Here is a 22,678-nt window from a genome sequence, read left to right as displayed (position 1 = left end):
CAAGTCTGAAATAGGCTCTAAGATTATTAACCAGTTAATTGCTCTCAGACCTAAAACATATTCGTTCACCACACATGATGGGGAGCACACTTGTAAGTGTAAGGGCGTACCATACCATCTACAAGAGAAACTCTCACATGACTCGTTTCAGCACACTCTTGAAACAAACACTTCAATCAGGTATGTGTCGAGATTTATACGCAACGTGCAAGGAAAGATTTGTACATGTCGCAGTACCTGCAGAGGATTGTCAGCATTTGACGATAAACGCTACATTTTAAGCCCCACACAGTCCCTAGCGTATGGTCATCCTGATATTCCCAATAACAATGATGATGAGATGGATGTAGAAGTGGGAGAGGAGGAGATGGAAGAAGTGTTTATGGAGGAGGAAGTAGATCAAGCACAGAGACTCTACCCAATATTCCGTCCCTGGAGCAAACGCGATGCTACAGCTCAGAAACTATTCAACCCTCGCTAGATTTTATGTTGTACAATTGTTAGGTAGTATTAAGATGGGTGCTCCATATGACTAGAACTTTTTATACTAACTGAATAGGATGTTTAATATTATTGTTTGTGAACTGTAAGAACTATGATTAGTTTTAAAAAATATGATGTTTAATATTATTGTTTGTGAACTGTAAGAACTATGTTTAGTTTAAAAAATGTTGTTGCTGTACATAAAATATGTGAATAAACACCTGTAAATGACTATGTTTGTATAAATACCTCCTTAGTTCCTTAGTTTTTAGCAGTCTTAACGAAGCATTAATCATGGACAGTTCCTATGATATAATCCATGCGGAACATCTAGATATTTTCAGAGAACCATCTCGTGTTATTATCGCTGGTTATTCAAACAGCGGAAAATCCGACTTGTGCAGTAAACTTGTAAGGAAGTATCAACACAAGTTCTCCTCAATAATCATATGCGGAGGAGGTTACTCTGAATTACGATCAGATCCACAAATTAAAGGGAAGCTGATCGAGCATTCAACCATTATTGATCCTGAGGAAGAGCGAGTAGATAATGACTCGCATATCTTAGTAATCTATGATGACCTTTTTACAGAGTCTGCGAATTCAAAAATCGTATCAGACATGTTTACTAGGGGCCGACATTTCACGGTTTCCGTCATATTGATTACTCAAAATATATTTTTTCCTGGTAAATATTCGAGGAATATTAGTTTAAATGCTTCTCATTTCATATTGGTTAAATCACGAGACCTGTCACAAATTGAAACACTCGGACGACAAATATTTGGGAAAGTGGATTCAAAGAAATTTGTCGAGTTATATAAGCAAGTTATTAGCCAACCCTATGGCTATTTGCTAGTAGATCTGGGCTCGAACACTCCATCTACGATAACATTACGCGGTAATATTGTTCACGAACCGCCCTATGAGATAGTTTACCAATGGTGAGCAAGAAAGATGTACTGGAGCGAGTATATAACGACCCCTCATCTAGCGGGGGGCTTGGAGGGGTACAGAGATTGTATAAGGCCGCCAAATTAATTAACTCTAGTATAACTCTAGCCGACGTAAGGGACTATCTGAAAAGCTCTGACTCCTATACGTTGCATTATTTACAACCACATAAATTCCCGCGGCGTCGGGTGTTAAGCCCTAAACCACGACTATTTCAAGCTATAGACTTGGCCGAGATGAGTTTATTGGACAAACATAATGATGGAGTGAAATATTTACTCGTATGTGTAGATATTTTCTCCAGGTATGCCCAAGTAGTACCCCTATGCGCCAGGGATGGGAAAAGCACCAGTAAAGCTCTAGCTTTAATTCTAGATTCACCTCATTCTCACGGAGCGCGCAAAATTAATTCTGATCGAGGTGGAGAATTTTATAACGCCACTATGAAAAAAATGCTGGCAGCAAGGAAAGTACAGTTATATAGTGTATTTTCTCAGGAGACTAAAGCTTCAATCGCTGAGCGGTTCATACGTACTTTAAAAGGTAAACTTTACAAGTTTATGACGGCGCACAACACTTTAAAATACATGCAGGCTCTACCAGATATTGTGAAAACATATAATTTAACCCCACACAGAGGATTGAAGGGGAAGACACCTGCGGAGGTGCACGCTCTATCCTCGCCCAGCGAACACGCCAAACAATTTGATTTAATGTATAAAAGCCCGAGCAAATCAAAGAGAGCTGTCATTCCTCGATTGAGTGTTGGTGATACAGAACGCATCACTCTATCTGATCGCATTTCCAAGTTTAAGAAAGGGTTTAAGCAGCAGAACACCTGAGAGATCTTTACAGTTACACGTATTGATCGGAGACAACACATCCCTTTATACTTTCTAAAAGATCTGAATGGGGAAGAAATTGATGGTGGCTTCTATAAACAAGAATTAACAACAACACATTTGCCTCAAACCTTTAATATTGAGAAGGTATTGGGACAACGCAGAGTCTCTGGCAAACTCCAGTATAAAGTTCGGTACGCAGGTTATGATCGATCATTCGATCAATGGATTGATGCTGGTGAGATATTACATTTATAATGAAGAAGCCCTTAGTTTATAAATACAAGGAATTGATCCAACTCGGATCAATTTGGAATTGATCCAAGTTTGGGGCCTCGTAGCCTGGTGGATAGCGCGCAGGACTCGTAATTCTGTGGCGCGGGTTCGATTCCCGCACGAGGCAGAAACAAATGGGCAAAGTTTCTTTCACCCTGAATGCCCCTGTTACCTAGCAGTAAATAGGTACCTGGGAGTTAGTCAGCTGTCACGGGCTGCTTCCTGGGGGTGGAGGCCTGGTCGAGGACCGGGCCGCGGGGACACTAAAGCTTCGAAATCATCTCAAGATAACTATTATCAAAACTTCAGTATTCCTCGAGAAAGCAGTTGATTGAAAAATTGAAGAAACCACATATAAATTGTTTATCAGAAATTTTTAATAACTTTTTAAAAAAAAAATTGCCCGTGCCTGACAAGGTCGTTAAAAAGTTGAAAAAATATAAATTGCTTATTCGGTCACTAGCCTGTAAGAAACCTTCTGTGTCAACTAAGAAACGGATATTAACCAGCAAACGAGGAGGGAGTATTTTATCCATTATTTTACCAATTGCAGCTAGTTTAATTACACGGTTGTTCAGTAAGTAAGTAAAATGAAAGCCTTTTATCTCGTACCGCGTAAAATAGTGGACAACCGGAAAGCTGCACACAGCCCTGCTTACCCCACTGTGAAAGCTGTTGCTCGACATCTTACTGTCAAACCACCACCTCCTCCTCAGTTGCATACCAACCCTTCCATAAAACATTTAATAGATTTGAAGTTGAAAGTGCGAGATCATGAATATGCAAGATCCTTGCTAAACCATTATGATGCTACTGGTATCGTTCGTTGGGATCTGAATGGAAATGTATTGGCTCCAGTATCTGGCATACATATAATTAATGACATTATACATAAAATGACTGTGCTTAAATCTGTTTTTTTACCGGATAAACTCCCCATTGCTCAACTGTTTTTCACACTAACATCTACATCACGAGATTTATTCCGTAATACTACGGCAAGCAGTCAAGTGTATGAGCCTCCATCTGTTAAGAGAAAGGCAACTGTCAAGATTGATCCTCACAGTAAAAGGAATGCTTCCTGGATCGTATATTAACAGGTGAGTGTATATAAATGAGCGTGTAATGTGTAGATGGCTTTACTAGGCAAAAAGCCGTCTAAGGAGATAGAGCGATGGACACTCACGTGATATACGCCACCAGCGTATCAGATACGCATTTATTCCCCAATAACATCCCCGCATCTTTCCAAAATCGATTGTTTAACCAGCTAGAATTAGATCCCAGGAGGAGTTATGAAATGTGTCTACAAAAATTACTCCTCCCCACTTCACATTACGTTATTAAGCGTGACAATCCTGAGGCATATATACGTGTAGGCATTACGTATGAGAAAGTGAGCGAGGGGAAATACATGCATTCAAAGCATTTATTATCATCCGATGTTTTAGCAGGAACTATAAAAGAAATTAATACCACGATTAATACAGAAATAGACGCCATATTTTCAAGTAATGCTAAACTGAGTTTTTTAGGAAAGTCATTAAAACAATTTTCAGCTAAATATGGAACGCATTTTATTAAATATGATTCTTCCTCCAATCGAAACAAGTTCACTACTGTGATTAGTGATGAGAATATTAGCTCTGCAACGGGGCATAAAAACATCAGTAGAGTTACATTATCATTTGGAACCGCTTTTGGGAAAGTGTTGGGCGTAGTTCCAGAAATAGAATATGACATATTCGCAAAACGTCAGTATGCCTCGAGTGTAGTTAACACATGTCTATTCCCGCCAATGCCTAGAGGAGGAGTTGATATTCTGTGTGTTTATTGCGATAGAATCTCTTCTACTAGATATGGAAACCAGTCTGTAAATATTTTGGATGTAATCTCCCTAAATGGAAGTGATAATAGCAACAATAAAAAACTATATGTGCGTCTTAACACTAACATGATAGACAGCGTCAGCATCACTATTAGGGATCAAGATGGTAACCCAATACATTCTGATGAACGTGGGTGCACCATAGCAGTCTTGCATGTACGCCCCGTTGCAGGAGGTATATAACACCAACGCTTTCCCGCCAATCCTCATTCGTCTCAAACAAGCGGAGAAATGCGTGTCCACTTTATTCCCCCCTCTGTTGAGGAATTATACATTCTGTTAACCCCTCCTAGAGGTGGGGAAACTGATGATATACGGATTTTCAACAGCAGTAGACGTTATACGCGAGGAGGAGGAATATTTTCCTTTTTAAGCGGGATAGCGCGTCGAGCAGCGCCCTTTATCATGAGGACTCTGGCCCCGGCTGCGCTTAGCTTGGGGCAGAACGTACTAGACGATATTAATAATGACAAACAAACTTTCAAACAATCTCTTAAGAAACACGGAACTGAAACATTGAAAGGAGTGGGGAAGCAAATGATAGGCGGAAGAGTGCAGAAAAAGAATAAACAAACAAAAAAATTAGTAAACATCAAACGTTTTACTAAAGCGAAATATAATGATGTGTTGTCATAACTTCTTCTCACTCTGTTGGTGTTGTCTAAAGCGCGAACATGGCCGGATATAACGCTCTGGGCCTCCAGGTGCCATTAGAACACTATACAGCTGCTGTTAGTGAAGCCTTTCCTAAAGTATTTTCCCCTCGATTGGTAGAATCAACAATTGCCAGCATACAAACGGTGGATGTATTACCTGTGAATTCTGGGGTCAATAATAAGTTTACAGACACCTATCTGGAATTCATCATCAAGGGAGTGAATGGCCAACTGGTGGATTTATCATCTATAGCTTTGGAGTTGTCTATTGATCTAACTGAAGAAGATGGAATATCGCCTTTAGGAGACACTAAAAACGTTTCGTTGGTGAATGGATTATTGCAAACTCTATTCAAATCCGCTATTGTGTATTTAAACGAAACAGTAGTTGAAACCAGCTCATTATTCTCATTCTGGTCATACGTAAAGTTATTATCTACGATTTCTGGGTGTAAGGCTAACCGCTATGATAAACTGTCACAGTTTTTTAACCGAGTCGATCCTGGTAAAATTGAAGCTGGTTATTTCACTAACGCTTCGGCTGGTGAGAAGCAACGGATGACTGATATGAAAACGAGTGGCGTGAATACTTGTTTTAAACTAATGCTGGATGTCACATCAGTTAGTGAATATGTTTTGGATAATGTGGACATCAGGGTGCGGCTCGAACTTCAATCTGATAAGTGGCTTATACTCAGCGATAATGAACACGCCAATTTTAAATACAATATCAAGTCTACACGTCTATGGGTGGATCGGGTATTGCCATACCCTGAAGGATTAGTAGCAATTAATAAAGCCATGGTGCAGAACAACTCTCCTATTACGTATACTTTTAAAAAACTTTATTCAAAACGTATATATTGGGCACAGGTCAGCGCTCGATAACAATGGACCAGCCGTGGGGGACTGTTATACCAGAACATTTATATATGATCATCCTTGATATGGAGGCAGTGTCTGGTGCATATAATCGCAACCCGCTTTATTTGGAAAACTGCGAGCTAAGTAAAGTATTAATATCGCAGAATAGCACTAATATTGTCAATATTGGGTGTGACTTCCCTCATAACTGCGCCAAGTTGTATTACACAGCATTACAAGCCTTAGGCTTCGATAAAGACAATATATTATCTTATGACACATATGTGAATGGTGGAACCATACTGGCCTTTAATTTACAACCTGAGGATATCGATGACACCATCCAGATTGAAAAAAGTGGTAATCTGCGGATTGCTTTGGAATTTAAACGCGGTGTGGCTAGAAATAAAGTCATTCTAGTTTATGGGTCTACAACAGGTGTGATCAGCATTAACGCGGATCGTCGCGTCATTTGCGATACACGCGGATAAAATACTAATATGAATTGGTTGGAAATAAATGAGGCTATCGGAAGTAATTTAGGTGATAAGGTAGACTATCTAGGATGTTTCCTGGCTGATGACGTAAGGAAAATACGGACAAAAATACATAAAAAAAGACCTGTGGTGTTCATACTCAACACTCTGGAGTCGGGTTCTCGTAATAAAATGGGGCATTGGATAACATTCTATGTAAATAAGGATGAAGGTAGAAGCGAGATTGTTATACTAGACAGCTATGCCAATCCTGCAATAGGATCTTATTCAAGATATTTCGAAGAGTTTATGTCTTACTTCCAAGACTATACCCTATATATTATGAAGAAAAGGATTCAATCCTTGAATAGTTACTTCTGTGGGAATTACGCCATTTATTTTGCATATCATTTTTGCAGACTAGGCTTAGAGGCCGCCCTGCTTCACTTTGATGAAGCATTTAAATATGGTCAATTTCGCAAGAATGATGAAAAAGTGTTGAAATTCAATTACGCTCAGATGAAAATGCCTGTGTGTAAGCAAACATTCTGCTTAAACGGTAGTGATGCTGAGTGTGAAACGCTGTGTGACGAAGTTGGCTAGGATGATAGTGCGGTGAGTAATACTTTATGTTAGGATTGAATGATGAACATAATAATGTCTGTATTTATGTTTACAACATTGACAACAACAACAAAACTTATAACCTTTTCCCCTTTCTACAGATTGACTGATTGACTAGCGTGTCGGGAAGGTTCATTGGAGTGGATGAATGACTCCCAATCGGTCTGTCTACTACCTAAACCCGTTCTACAGATTGGTTGGTTGACTAGCGTGTCGGGAAGGTTCGATGGACTGAATGAAAGCCTTTCTCCATCTGTCTGCTAGCTAAACCACCAAGAAGAAGTCTTATTATTATTATTATTATCGTTGTAAATCGCTTAAGTGTTTAATAAAGAAATAAATTTATATATAATGTGTTTACTTTTCCCTTGTTTATTGCTCTCACCATGTTGATCACGTTACGATATAGCTTACACATATTAACAGAAATAATACTAAAAGGGTTTGCACAGAACAATGGTTGATGGTATGGGGAGCGGGGGGGATGAGGGGTGGGAGTGATTGATGGTTGGCAGGTGAGGGTCTGCCGGTGAGGGCCCCTGCTGGCGGAGTATGATCCTCGCTCCCCTCCTTAACGAATCCGCAGTAGAGGGGGAACCGCGGTGGGATGAACATCTCCACTCTGAAGACATCGAAATGCCTTTAAGGCAAATGGCTCACTTCCGCAGGAGGCTGCTGCTCTCTCTCTTACCCCTCAACACTTACGGCTTCCTGTAGGGAGGGAAGCTAATGGACGTAAAGGCTTTCCTCTCAGGTATGGGGGGTTCTCCTCTCCCTCCCCCCTCCCCCTCCCCTCCACCCCAAACAACATATCCACTATGTTGGATCCCCTCAACCTCTACTTACTATCATCAAACTATTATCGTCACACAGGATTAAGTCTATGACAAACACACATACATATTTAATGCTTTTCCCTGTATTTCTTACTATACCACATAGTCTCACACATCCCCAACAACATGGCTTCCCTCTTTCCTGACCCGAACACCCCAAAACCCCGAGGACTAGAACCGCGCGCACCACATTCCTCCGACACGCATCATAACATCCGGGAAATTCCCCCCAAACCCTTTGTGACTAGACACCTGCACGCCATCTGTCCAGGTGCCACTCACATGAGTGCCACCTGGCAGGTGGTGCGTGCGGGTCTAGTCACATATTTCCCTACTCATACTCACTAACATATCCTGCTGTCAACACACACATACTACCATATCCTCCCGTCAACACACACATACTCACTAACATATCCTGCCGTCAACACACACATACTCTCTAACATATCCTGCCATCAACACACACATACTCATTAACATATGCTGCCATCAACACATAGATGCTCACTAACATATCCTGCCGTCAACACACACATACTCACTAATATATCCTGCCGTCAACACACATATATCCACTAACATATCCTGCCGTCAACACACCCATACTAACATATCCTGCAGTCAACACACACATACTAACATATCCTGCCGTCAACACACCCATACTAACATATCCTGCAGTCAACACACACATACTAACATATCCTGCCGTCAACACACACATACTAACATATCCAGCCGTCAACACACACATACTAACATATCCTGCCGTCAACACACCCATGGAGCCGGTCGGCCGAGCGGACAGCATGCTGGACTTGTGATCCTGTGGTCCTGGGTTCGATCCCAGGTGCCGGCGAGAAACATTGGGCAGAGTTTCTTTCACCCTATGCCCCTGTTACCTAGCAGTAAAATAGGTACCTGGGTGTTAGTCAGCTGTCACGGGCTGCTTCCTGGGGGTGGAGGCCTGGTCAAGGACCGGGCCGCGGGGACACTAAAAAGCCCCGAAATCATCTCAAGAAGATGCTAACATATCCTGCCGTCAACACACACATACTTACTAACATATCCTGCTGTCAATACACATACTACCATATCCTGCTGTCAACACACATACAAGCTAACATATCCTGCCGTCAACACACACATACTAACATATCCTGCCATAAACACACACACATATTAACATATCCTGCCGTCAACATACACATGCTAACATATCGTGCCATCAACACACACATACTCAGTAACATATCCTGCCGTCAACAAACACACACATTCTGACTAATATATCGTGCCATCAACACACACACATAGTCACTAACATATCATGAGGCTAAACATTCTATGTTATTTTCGGTGATGTAGCACCATAATAATATTTTCAGGATCAAAATCATTGTTTTAAAAATAAAACAACAATATAATGGTGCGTATCTGTGAGGTGACGGAGATGTATGGAATATTGGACTATTCAATGTTGAAGGGAAGCTGACATATTGTGGTTGACTACCATCAGAACAGCATTACCTGCTTCATGTCCTCATAGCGGATGAAGAGTATATGGTCTTCGTGCCTCATCTTCCAGAAGTTGAGAATGTGGCGCCAGATGGGAGAATACGAGACTGGTGCCGGGGAAGAAATTAACGATGGTTAGACGTTATATTAATGCTTTAATTACTGCTGGAGTCCTTCCAAGCCAACATAATATTAACTCTGATAAAAACAGGTATATTTTAAACTGGAGTGTTATGGGACATTTGTTAGTCAACTAACCGCCATGTACGAGAAAACAGGAGGATTTTTTTCACCTATTAAACACAACAAAATAAAAGTCCCATTGGCCAATACATGGCACCTCCTACTTATAATCACCCAAACTTATTCACATATGTGTGAACTTGACTTGAAACAATACATCGGTTCAGTAATGTTTCAAAATAATTTGTTCTGTAAGTCAACAACCTTGTTTTCAAACCAGTATTTACAAGGTCTTTTCTAAATCCTGACAATCCAATTTATATCCATAATTTCGTTGTTTTGTGATTATATATTTAAAATCTTATATATATCCCCATCATTACACCCTTGTGATATTATGGCTGGTAATGGGAACCAACCCATTAATTGTGTTAATGCCAGAGACACTGAAGTAGGAAGAGTTAAGAGTGAGGAACTAATGTTCTAGTTTAAAACAACCATTAAATTAAGATTTAGCCATGAATCCAAATCATAAGTGACACTCTTACATGATGGGCAGTTGGAAGTAAACGGCTGTTTAAGGCATATAATTATCCCAAAAACTAGTGGGATTTATCAGTGGGATTTTATATTTCTGTATTATGAATATATTTATTTATTTGTTTATTTAATTAATTATATTTTATTTTTATATTAAATTATTTATTTGCGAGTGGACTGTATAAGTTAAATTTAACCCACTAATAAACTCCTCACAAGCTTGGGGTTATTTAATTTTTTCTACCAAATCAAATCTAATCGATTGGGAAAAAATTATACTAATGATTAAACTACATTGAACATTAGTTAATTCTATGAAATGGACAAGCTTAGCTGTGTCTGTAGAATGTAGCCAGGTTAACAAGCATTGGACACATGCGGATCACGTAAACTCGATCACCTGAACCATGTGATAATGGCGTCGTCGCGTGTTGTGTGATAAACCAGTCAAGTTGTTGCTAATGTCTCATATAGTCACAATTTCACCTGATGGAATGTTACATTATAGACAACGCAAACAACGTCTGCCATGCAGATACAACAAGAAATATAATTAACATTAATAATGGATGCTTACCCATTACGGGTGTTAATCTTGCAATATAACTGGTTAATCCTGCAATATAACTTGTCAAGGTCATCATGTAGCCTCTGGCTACCTTCCTCGGTCTTAATCCTCCTCATAATTCTTCCATCATCAATAAACATTGACAGAAACGAGTCTATTCCCTATGGGAGATCATTTACATATATCAAAAACAGAAATGATCCAATGACTGAACCCTGTGGGATTCCACTTTTGATATCTTGCCATCCCAGAGACCTGTCCCCTCACAGTCTTCTGTTGCTTAGGTACTCCTTTATCCATTGGAGAATCTTTTCTTGCCGGCAGCAACGTGTGACAATTCTTCCAGGGCGAAATTCAATAACAATATGCCAACACCTCAGTATTAATATTAGTGGAACTCATTAGGTTTTTGATTTCCAAAAAGTATTCTAGAACAAAATATTACAATCGATTCACTTATATAATAATTGCCTTCATCTTTTCTTTAATAACACATGACTAATCAATATCGATAAAATATGCTGGAACACGAATTTATGCATTCTGATATGCAAATACTGTCACAATAATTCACTCCACGAAGATGAAGCAAATAACATTAATTTCCTATCAAACAAGGGAAATTGGGAGGGAAATTTAATCTACCGACCGGGGAGCCTGTCGGCCGAGCGGACAGCACGCTGGACTTGTGATCCTGTGGTCCTGGGTTCGATCCCAGGCGCCGGCGAGAAACAATGGGCAGAGTTTCTTTCACCCTATGCCCCTGTTACCTAGCAGTAAAATAGGTACCTGGGTGTTAGTCAGCTGTCACGGGCTGCTTCCTGGGGGTGGAGGCCTGGTCGAGGACCGGGCCGCGGGGACACTAAAAAAAAAAAGCCCCGAAATCATCTCAAGATAACCTTACCTTATTATGAAGAAAGGAGGCTCAAGTCCTATCAGCCTGTTGCAATTGGTAGATACTCCCTCCGGGACTTCTGTGTGGCTCTTGCAGAGTTCCCCTTTTTATCCTCTTAGTAAAAACCAAGGTAGAATCTCTTCTCACCGCTGGTCGACGACTGATCTCAGAAGGATTATTCACTGTGTGATCATAAGTGATCATAAGGATCACTTGGATTAGGCGAATGTCTCCCAGACAGTGGGAGACGCTGAATAATTCCATCTTCTACGTTGAATACTATTCCCTTTCTCCTCTAAAGAAGTGCTGTAGCTCAGTAACTGATATCTCGCCAGGGTGCTCTGCTTCCAACTCTAGGACCAGGACTTGCCACCCAAATACTCATCGCAGTATCACCTCCTGGAGCGGCCCGCGGATTGAAGTATGATCCCCCAGCACTGTTCTTGAGACACACAGGAGTACTGATGTCACAGATCTTCTTGAAACCTCCTGTCACGTTCCAGCTCTCTAAATCTTCCTCAAGACGTTGACCAGCAGCTCTTCTATGTTGCCATTCGAGTACTGCTTAGAGTAATGTCCGTTCTAGTTGCATGAACCTCACCTATATGGGACCGACGTTCGATGTAACCTGGCATGTTCTTCTTTAGGTTGCTAGTGACAGTGGGCGGCTTCTCCCGCCTAAAACCTCGGGCGCTGTCGTCACACCATGGGCGCTCTCTGATTGGTCAAACTGGAAACACTACTGCATCGAACCAGTTATTTTTTCCAAAACCAGGAGGCAATACATTACCGCTTCTGGAGTATTTGGTGGAAATTTGTCGCCTCCTCCCTGAGCTGATGAGCCTTTTTTGCTGCAGTACTCACTCTCACCTCCTCCCCAACCAACTTAAAAACTTCAATAATTCAAACCTTTGGCATCTCGCCTTGCTCTAAATATTATCAAACGAAACTAGGTGCCTTCTTGGCTATTTACATGGGAGAATATGACTTTTAATAGTCGGGCAAGGAGAGTATTTAGACAGTCCACGTAACAGATATCATAACCTTTCAATTAATGTTCATGGGGTAGTTGAAGAGATATGTAGACAAACTCCTTGCAAGTTGTGGATGAGTGCATAATTACTTGAATTGCACGCTTGGAGTTACAACATATTGAATACATCTCAACTGGTAATGATGTGATTATTTGGAGAGCTTGGTGTAGGGCATAAAATTCAGCTGTGAAAATACCTAATTGGTTTGGTAACCGCCATCCCTGCTTGAGATGGTATTGTGGGATCCACCCAGCACTAGGAACCAAGGGTGCGTTGTTCAGGAGGATGAGAAATTCATCGTAAATCGCTGTGGTAGCAATTTGTTTTTATCTTTGAAGCAACAACTGGGACTGGATGAATTTGGTGCAGACTTTGGAATGTTGTCTTCAAACTGTGTTGATATTTTAGGTGTCGTATAAAAACAAGGTGGAATAGGGGGGACAGTAAGTTGGGTTTCAAAGTTTAGGAGTAAAGTGAGGTCTGTATTGAGGTTATCTGTAGCCCGTGTGAGGAAAGATTGTGAGTGATTGGTGGGGAAGCAGGGGGGGGGGGGGTTATGTGGGTTAACTGTTGGGTTAATTGTTGATCTGTATGGGAGTGTTTGGTGAGCAGTGAGTGACAGATAGTTGGCACACATTATGTCTCGTCTTAAGGCTAAGATTGTGAGTCCTGTTTCCCCGTGATGGCCAAGGTTAGGAGAGGAACGCATTGCGCCACACATATAAGTCGCATGGCATGTATGACCTCAAGGCTCTGAAGGTTACTAGGGGCAGCCGACACATATCCCTGGCAACAATAGTCTAGATGACCGCGAATATCGGTTGTATAGAAACGGAACGAAATTTCATGGTGTGCTCCACAGGTGGTGCCAGAGAGGGCTTTAAGTATGGCGAGTCGTGGTTATGTCGTCTGTTTAAGAAGTTGAATGTGTGCTTTCAAGGTAAGTAAAGGCGAGTCGAAGTGCATGCCAAGGTATTTATGTTCTCGTAGGTGTTGGATGGGAGTGTTGTGTATTGTGAGGGTAGGTAGATGAACAAGTCATTATTTAGTGAAAATCTAAAAACATGTTTTAGTAGTGCTAAATTGGAGGCTCATTTTTGTGTGCAAGCAATAAATTGGTCAAGTGTCAACGAGGTGGTTTTAAACTGTATTAGTAAGGCATTGTCTGAGTAATACAATGTTAAATCACCAGCGTATGCCGAGAGGTAAACCAGGTGGGTGTTTGGTATATTGGCAAAGAAGGCAGCAAAAAGGGATGGGCTTATACTGGAGCCATGTGGGACATCTGTTTGTATTGGAATGCTATCTGAGAAACCGGTTTGTATATCGACTTTGGAGGTCCTATTTGTGAGACAGGACTGTAGCCATAGAAGTAATCTTCCTTGTACGCCTAAACGTGCAAACTTAGCTAAGAGGCAAGTATGAGAAATGCTATTGAAAGCTCCTTAAGGTCTAAGTAGAGAACAATACAAAATTTACTTTTTCTATGTGAATTGCAGATTTCATGTTCAAGGCAGAGTATTCGATCAAGTGTAGAAAGATCCAGTAAGTTCAGTAGAACTTCGGTTTCAACTCCTTTTGACCATGTCGTAGCTCAGTCGATTAAGACAGCATCTGGGATGCTCTCGGACGCAGGTTCGAATCCTCGTCACGGCCCTTGTGGATTTGTTCATTTGATGCATCACACAATTGTGATTTCTGTGTGTAAGGTGTACATGATGTCGACGCCGAGCATTGGTAGCAGTATGGTATGGTCAATTTCTTGTCGGAGGGAGAGTTCTTGCGCATGAAGGAAGGGTGTTGAGAGGGGTAACTTGAAGACATTCAGCAAGAACATTGGCACTCTCCTGAAGTATTCAACAGATTGAGGCGTTGATCATAAGGGGAAACGAAGAGAATGTTGGTCGACCTTTAATGCTGTTAAATGTGGCCCAGAATTATAAATATGGGTGGTGGGTGTCAGTCTTTCACAAAACTGTGCCCATGATGGTCGCTTTGCTGACAGTATGATTCTTTTGGCTGCTGCTGTGGCCCGTCGGAGATTGACCCAGCTCTGTAGGGAGGGTTGACATCTTTATCTTTGAATGGCTCGTCGGCGTAAAGCGACTGTTCATGCACATTCCGCGTTCCACCACGTTTTAAGTGGTTTGTTGGACCTATGTCTTGAGGGTTTTCTTGAATATTTCGGTGGCTGCATTTATAGCTGCGGTGATTGTAGACAGTCGCGTGTTAGGGTCTACATCATCTGTATCTGGAGGACGCACAATATTAACCCATTTATGCTTGTCAAGCCTTCTAATGTTCCACTTGGGGAGTGTTAGGGGATGGGATGGTGGCTGAAAATTAAGAAACGTTATAAAGAGAGATTTGTGGTCACTACCAATATCCGGACAAGTGTGAAACTGTAGTTCATATTAAAACTGTGCCGAGCCAGAGCATATGTCAAGTGAGACCTCATAATTGGTTCTGAACTTAAAATATGTAGTGAAATAAGGCGGCGAAACAGAAATGTATGGTGCAATGTCATGGTAGTGATATAGATGAGTCGTGAGGTTATCTTGAGATGATTTCGGGGCTTCTCAGGGTGAAAGAAACGTTTTGCCCATTGGTCTCCGCCTCCACCGGGAATCGAACTCAGAACCTCAGGACTACGAATCCGAAGCGCTATCCACTCAGCTATTAGGCACCCCCGCTGTGTGCCGGCAGTGTTCTGGGTACCTCTACTCCATGTGGGGTGGTAGGTATTATGGTCCCTTGCTGTGTTCTGGGTACCTCTACTCCATGTGGGGTGGTAGGTATTATGGTCCCCTGCAGTGTTCTGGGTACCTCTACTCCATGTGGGGTGGTAGGCTTTATAGTCCCCTGCTGTGTTCTGGGTACCTCTACTCCATGTGGGGTGGTAGGCATTATGGTCCCCTGCTGTGTTCTGGGTACCTCTACTCCATGTGGGGTGGTAGGTATTATGGTCCCCTGCTGTGTTCTGGGTACCTCTACTCCATGTGGGGTGGTAGGTATTATGGTCCCTTGCTGTGTTCTGGGTACCTCTACTCCATGTGGGGTGGTAGGTATTATGGTCCCCTGCTGTGTTCTGGGTACCTCTACTCCATGTGGGGTGGTAGGCTTTATAGTCCCCTGCTGTGTTCTGGGTACCTCTACTCCATGTGGGGTGGTAGGCATTATGGTCCCCTGCTGTGTTCTGGGTACCTCTACTCCATGTGGGGTGGTAGGTATTATGGTCCCCTGCTGTGTTCTGGGTACCTCTACTCCATGTGGGGTGGTAGGCATTATGGTCCCCTGCTTTGTTCTGGGTACCTCTACTCCATGTGGGGTGGTAGGTATTATGGTCCCCTGCTGTGTTCTGGGTACCTCTACTCCATGTGGGGTGGTAGGTATTATGGTCCCCTGCTGTGTTCTGGGTACCTCTACTCCTTGTGGGGTGGTAGGCCTTATGGTCCCCTGCTGTGTTCTGGGTACCTCTACTCCATGTGGGGTGGTAGGCATTATGGTCCCCTGCTGTGTTCTGGGTACCTCTACTCCATGTGGGGTGGTAGGTATTATGGTCCCCTGCTGTGTTCTGGGTACCTCTACTCCATGTGGGGTGGTAGGTATTATGGTCCCCTGCTGTGTTCTGGGTACCTCTACTCCATGTGGGGTGGTAGGTATTATGGTCCCTTGCAGTGTTCTGGGTACCTCTACTCCATGTGGGGTGGTAGGCTTTATAGTCCCCTGCTGTGTTCTGGGTACCTCTACTCCATGTGGGGTGGTAGGCATTATGGTCCCCTGCTGTGTTCTGGGTACCTCTACTCCATGTGGGGTGGTAGGTATTATGGTCCCCTGCAGTGTTCTGGGTACCTCTACTCCATGTGGGGTGGTAGGTATTATGGTCCCCTGCTGTGTTCTGGGTACCTCTACTCCTTTTGGGGTGGTAGGCATTATGGTCCCCTGCTGTGTTCTGGGTACCTCTACTCCATGTGGGGTGGTAGGCATTATGCTCCCCTGCTGTGTTCTGGGTACCTCTACTCCTTGTGGGGTGGTAGGCATTATGGTCCCCTGCTGTGTTCTGGGTATCTCTACTCCATGTGGGGTGGTAGGTATTATGGTCCCCTGCTGTGTTCTGGGTACCTCTACTCCATGTGGGGTGGTAGGTATTATGGTCCCCTGCTGTGTTCTGGGTACCTCTACTCCATGTGGGGTGGTAGGCATTATGGTCCCCTGCTGTGTTCTGGGTACCTCTACTCCATGTGGGGTGGTAGGCATTATGGTCCCCTGCTGTGTTCTGGGTACCTCTACTCCATGTGGGGGGGTAGGCTTTATAGTCCCCTGCTGTGTTCTGGGTACCTCTACTCCATGTGGGGTGGTAGGCTTTATAGTCCCCTGCTGTGTTCTGGGTACCTCTACTCCATGTGGGGTGGTAGGCATTATGGTCCCCTGCTGTGTTCTGGGTACCTCTACTCCATGTGGGGTGGTAGGTATTATGGTCCCCTGCTGTGTTCTGGGTACCTCTACTCCATGTGGGGTGGTAGGCATTATGGTCCCCTGCTGTGTTCTGGGTACCTCTACTCCATGTGGGGTGGTAGGTATTATGGTCCCCTGCTGTGTTCTGGGTACCTCTACTCCTTGTGGGGTGGTAGGCATTATGGTCCCCTGCTGTGTTCTGGGTACCTCTACTCCATGTGGGGTGGTAGGTATTATGGTCCCCTGCTGTGTTCTAGGTACCTCTACTCCATGTGGGGTGGTAGGCTTTATAGTCCCCTGCTGTGTTCTGGGTACCTCTACTCCATGTGGGGTGGTAGGTATTATGGTCCCCTGCTGTGTTCTGGGTACCTCTACTCCTTGTGGGGTGGTAGGCATTATGGTCCCCTGCTGTGTTCTGGGTACCTCTACTCCTTGTGGGGTGGTAGGCTTTATAGTCCCCTGCTGTGTTCTGGGTACCTCTACTCCATGTGGGGTGGTAGGTATTATGGTCCCCTGCTGTGTTCTGGGTACCTCTACTCCTTGTGGGGTGGTAGGCATTATGGTCCCCTGCTGTGTTCTGGGTACCTCTACTCCTTGTGGGGTGGTAGGCATTATGGTCCCCTGCTGTGTTCTGGGTACCTCTACTCCATGTGGGGTGGTAGGCATTATGCTCCCCTGCTGTGTTCTGGGTACCTCTACTCCTTGTGGGGTGGTAGGCATTATGGTCCCCTGCTGTGTTCTGGGTATCTCTACTCCATGTGGGGTGGTAGGTATTATGGTCCCCTGCTGTGTTCTGGGTACCTCTACTCCATGTGGGGTGGTAGGTATTATGGTCCCCTGCTGTGTTCTGGGTACCTCTACTCCATGTGGGGTGGTAGGCATTATGGTCCCCTGCTGTGTTCTGGGTACCTCTACTCCATGTGGGGTGGTAGGCATTATGGTCCCCTGCTGTGTTCTGGGTACCTCTACTCCATGTGGGGTGGTAGGCTTTATAGTCCCCTGCTGTGTTCTGGGTACCTCTACTCCATGTGGGGTGGTAGGCTTTATAGTCCCCTGCTGTGTTCTGGGTACCTCTACTCCATGTGGGGTGGTAGGCATTATGGTCCCCTGCTGTGTTCTGGGTACCTCTACTCCATGTGGGGTGGTAGGTATTATGGTCCCCTGCTGTGTTCTGGGTACCTCTACTCCATGTGGGGTGGTAGGCATTATGGTCCCCTGCTGTGTTCTGGGTACCTCTACTCCATGTGGGGTGGTAGGTATTATGGTCCCCTGCTGTGTTCTGGGTACCTCTACTCCTTGTGGGGTGGTAGGCATTATGGTCCCCTGCTGTGTTCTGGGTACCTCTACTCCATGTGGGGTGGTAGGTATTATGGTCCCCTGCTGTGTTCTAGGTACCTCTACTCCATGTGGGGTGGTAGGCTTTATAGTCCCCTGCTGTGTTCTGGGTACCTCTACTCCATGTGGGGTGGTAGGTATTATGGTCCCCTGCTGTGTTCTGGGTACCTCTACTCCTTGTGGGGTGGTAGGCATTATGGTCCCCTGCTGTGTTCTGGGTACCTCTACTCCTTGTGGGGTGGTAGGCTTTATAGTCCCCTGCTGTGTTCTGGGTACCTCTACTCCATGTGGGGTGGTAGGTATTATGGTCCCCTGCTGTGTTCTGGGTACCTCTACTCCTTGTGGGGTGGTAGGCATTATGGTCCCCTGCTGTGTTCTGGGTACCTCTACTCCTTGTGGGGTGGTAGGCTTTATAGTCCCCTGCTGTGTTCTGGGTACCTCTACTCCTTGTGGGGTGGTAGGCATTATGGTCCCCTGCTGTGTTCTGGGTACCTCTACTCCATGTGGGGTGGTAGGTATTATGGTCCCCTGCTGTGCTCTGGGTACCTCTACTCCTTGTGGGGTGATAGGCACTATGGTTCCCTGCTGTGAAGGAACCACAGTTCTTCACTCTTGCTCTATTCTGCATTTTCTTCCATATCGTTCACCCCAGTAAGTTGTTATTTTACTGTGTAGATTTTGACCTGGCCCTCCAGTATTTTCCTTGTGTTTATTATATGATATCTTTCTCGTCTCCTTTCTAGTGAGTACATTTCGAGAGCTTTGAGACGATTCCAATAATTAAGGTGCTTTGTCGCGTCTATGTATGCTGTATATGTTTTCTGTTCTACCTCTATTTCAGCAATCTCTCCTGCTCTAAAGAGGAAAGTGAGTACTGAGCAGTTCTCAAGACGGGACAGCACAAGTGATTTGAATACTACAACCATTGTGATGGGATCTCTGGACTTGAACTTTCTCGTAATCCATCCAATAATATTTTCGTAGACGCAATATTTGCTTGGTTATGCTCCCTAAACGTTTGGTCGTCAGACATCATTATTCCCAAATCCTTTACTTGCTGCTTTCCTACTATGGGCAGATTTGATTGCGTCTCGTACCTAGTATTATGTTTAGGGTCCTCATTTTTACCGAACCTTTGTGCCTGTAATTTATCACTGTTAAATATCATGTAATTTTCTGATGCCCACTCGAAAACTTTATTAATATCTGCTTGTAGTTTGTCAATGTCTTCAGCAGAGGGAATTTTCATATTGATTTTTGTGTCATCTGTAAAATATGATATGAAGCTGTGACTTGTATTTTTGTCGATATCTGATATGAAAATAACACAAAAGCAGCGGTGCAAGGAATGTACACTGAGGTACAGAGCTTTTAACTGCACTTGGACTAGATTTTATATGGTTGACCGTTACTCGCTGAGTCCTGTTTGACAAAAAACTGAGTATCCAGGGTCCTACTTTACCGGTTATTCCCATTGACTTCATTTTGTGTGCTATCACGCCATGGTCACATTTATCGAAAGCCTTTGCGAAGTCCGTGTATATCACATCAGCATTCTGTTTTTCCTCTAATGCCTCAGTGACTTTGTCGTAGTGCTCAAGTAGCTGTGAGAGGCACGATCTTTCCGCTCGAAATCCATGTTGGTCTGGGTTGTGAAGGTCATTGGTCTTCATGAAATTGGTGACCTGACTCCTAATCAATCTCTCAAATACTTTTATTATGTGCGATGTTAGTGCAACTGGTCTATAATTCTTTGCCAATGCTTTGTTTGAACGGATTTCTTGGCGTTCACAGTTTCGATCAATTTGTTGACCTGTGATGTGAATTGCCTCAAGAATTTGTAATCTTCTTGAATCTTGGGTTTTGTCTATTATGCAAGTATTCTTGTTCAACATTTCTCTTGTTAGAGTGATGTCATGGGCTTGTCTCATGTGATTCCTAGGGGCACCAGATTGAAGATGGCATGTCAAACGCCTCGTCAGCTTGGTCGACGTCATACCTACCCACCATGAGAGTAAGGACAAGACAAGAACATATCGATGCCAACACAGAAGACAATGTCCAACATAACAGGCCAATTACACTGGATTAATCTTTGTGTTTGGATAGGAGATGCCTCGTATGGGCCAATAAGCCTTCTGCAGCCCCTATGTTTATCCCTTATGTATCCCCCCATGTTTTCACCTTCATTGTATTATCACCTGACCTAATGCGGGTATAAAATCAACTAGTATTGTAAGATCTGTTCACTTGAGAATGAACCATGGAGGTTCGAAACGTCGTGCAAATTATACAAATTAGTGTAATACACTCTGTAGTAAATCACTTCTTTTCTTCACCTTAAAAGTACGAAAATGAGTTTTGGAGAACTCCTATTTCAATTAAGCCCTGATGCTAAGAAAATAGTTAGAGGGATAGAAGCCCTAAACCAGAAAATAATAAATACAGAATATGCGGTCATATTCAATGAAACATGTTTGAAAGAAAACCTGCTGCCAGTATACACCAATATAAACCCACATGACCCAGCAGTCCGCAATACAGAGTTTACCTATAGGTATAGGCAAGAGCTCATTCGGCATCAACTAAACAAGAAGAAGGAAGCCCTCCAAACCTTTACAGAGCAGGCTGAGCATCTGTTAAACAAATGGACCCAGTACGACATCCCTATCCAACTCAAGCAAACCATCAACAGTGAACTATTTAACCTGAAACAACAACATAAAACTCTTGTAGAAACAAAGACACTCCGTAAGTTAACATCCCTAAACGGTGGACAGCTAAAAATCCCTCGTCCTAAAGATGGCTACTTTAACCTGACTTCTTATGATCTTACCCAGGACCAACGAGACCTCTTAAATCTTGGTCTAAATTGTCAATTCTTATCTAAACCAAAGATGCATCAAAAACGCCTGGAAATCGAAATGCTTCTGGACGATATCCATAAGCTAGAAGACAACAAAAAAGTCATCACCACTGACACACTTCAAGCTGAACTACTTGCAGAAGCAGGGAAAAAACGAGGAACATATTCATCTACAATCTTAACCCCACGACTCAAAGAAGCAGCGAAACAACTAAAAAATCTGAAAGACGTAACAATAAGAAAAGCCGACAAAACAGCAGCATATGTATTGATTCCTACCCATGAATACATGAACAAAATTAGCGACATCCTAAGTGACGACTCCAAATTTCAACGAATCACGAGGAACCCCGTAGAAGACCTTAAGCGGAAAGTAAACAAAACAATTACAGCAATCAACGCAAAGAAAGGTAGTGTGCATTTCAATAAACTTCAAGGCGACTATGGCTTAGGATATGCCTACGGCAATGTTAAGACGCATAAACCAGGTAACCCACTACGCCCTATAATCAGCCAAATACCAACCCCAACTTATCACCTGGCAAAGAAACTCAATGAACTCCTAACTCCATACACTCCAAGTAAGTTTAGTCTACAATCATCAGCAGATTTCCTAGAATTGATCAAATCTACCCAGCCCGATGGAATCATCGCTTCCCTGGACGTTGAATCCCTTTCTACCAACGTCCCAGTCGACACAACCATAGGAATGATACTGGACAGAGTATACAGAGACGAGAGCACCCCCAAATTAGACATACCTGAGCCACACTTGAAAAGTCTTCTCGAAGCATGTACAGAGGAAGCCCCTTTCATCAGTCCACAAGGAGACATGTATTTACAAATAGACGGAGTAGCAATGGGCTCCCCCTTAGGAGTTTTATTTGCTAATTTTTATATGGGAACCATCGAAGATAGGGTCTTCAGTAGCAGACAAAAACCAACTGTATACTGCCGTTATGTAGATGACATATTCGTAATAGTAAAAGACTCAGATGAACTAATTGACCTAAAAAGACACCTAGAGAGAGAGTCAGTACTCCGATTTACACATGAAAATAGTGAAAATAACAGTCTGCCATTCTTGGATGTACTAATAACAAAAACAGGAACCTCTTTAAGCACCAACGTATATACCAAGCCCACCAACATAGGATTATGCCTGAACGGTAGAAGTGAGTGCCCCCAAAGATACAAAGCCAGTGTTCTCAATGCTTATATTCGTCGAGCGCTTACCCACTGCTCTGAATGGAGCAACGTGAGTAGAGAGTTTGAAAGAGTAACTCAGGTATTGGTGAACAACGGATATAGCAACGCGGAAATAAACGCTGCTATAAGAAGACACTTGGACCGTTGGTATAATTCAGAACCTAGAACAGAAA

General features: G+C 43.2%; 1 protein-coding gene across 1 annotated transcript in view; it reads right to left on the bottom strand.

Annotated features, from left to right (window-relative positions):
• Positions 1-22,678, bottom strand: part of LOC138369761 (sulfotransferase 1B1-like) — a 254,073-nt gene that overhangs the window by 31,742 nt on the left and 199,653 nt on the right. The window contains exon 6 of the mRNA XM_069333217.1: positions 9,433-9,527. Coding sequence (XP_069189318.1) covers positions 9,433-9,527 — 95 coding nt within the window. The remainder of the gene's footprint in view (positions 1-9,432; positions 9,528-22,678) is intronic.

This window comes from Procambarus clarkii, chromosome 4, assembly GCF_040958095.1.
Source record: "Procambarus clarkii isolate CNS0578487 chromosome 4, FALCON_Pclarkii_2.0, whole genome shotgun sequence".
Classification (NCBI taxonomy): Eukaryota; Metazoa; Arthropoda; class Malacostraca; order Decapoda; family Cambaridae; genus Procambarus; species Procambarus clarkii.
This window is presented reverse-complemented; position numbering and strand designations above follow the sequence as displayed.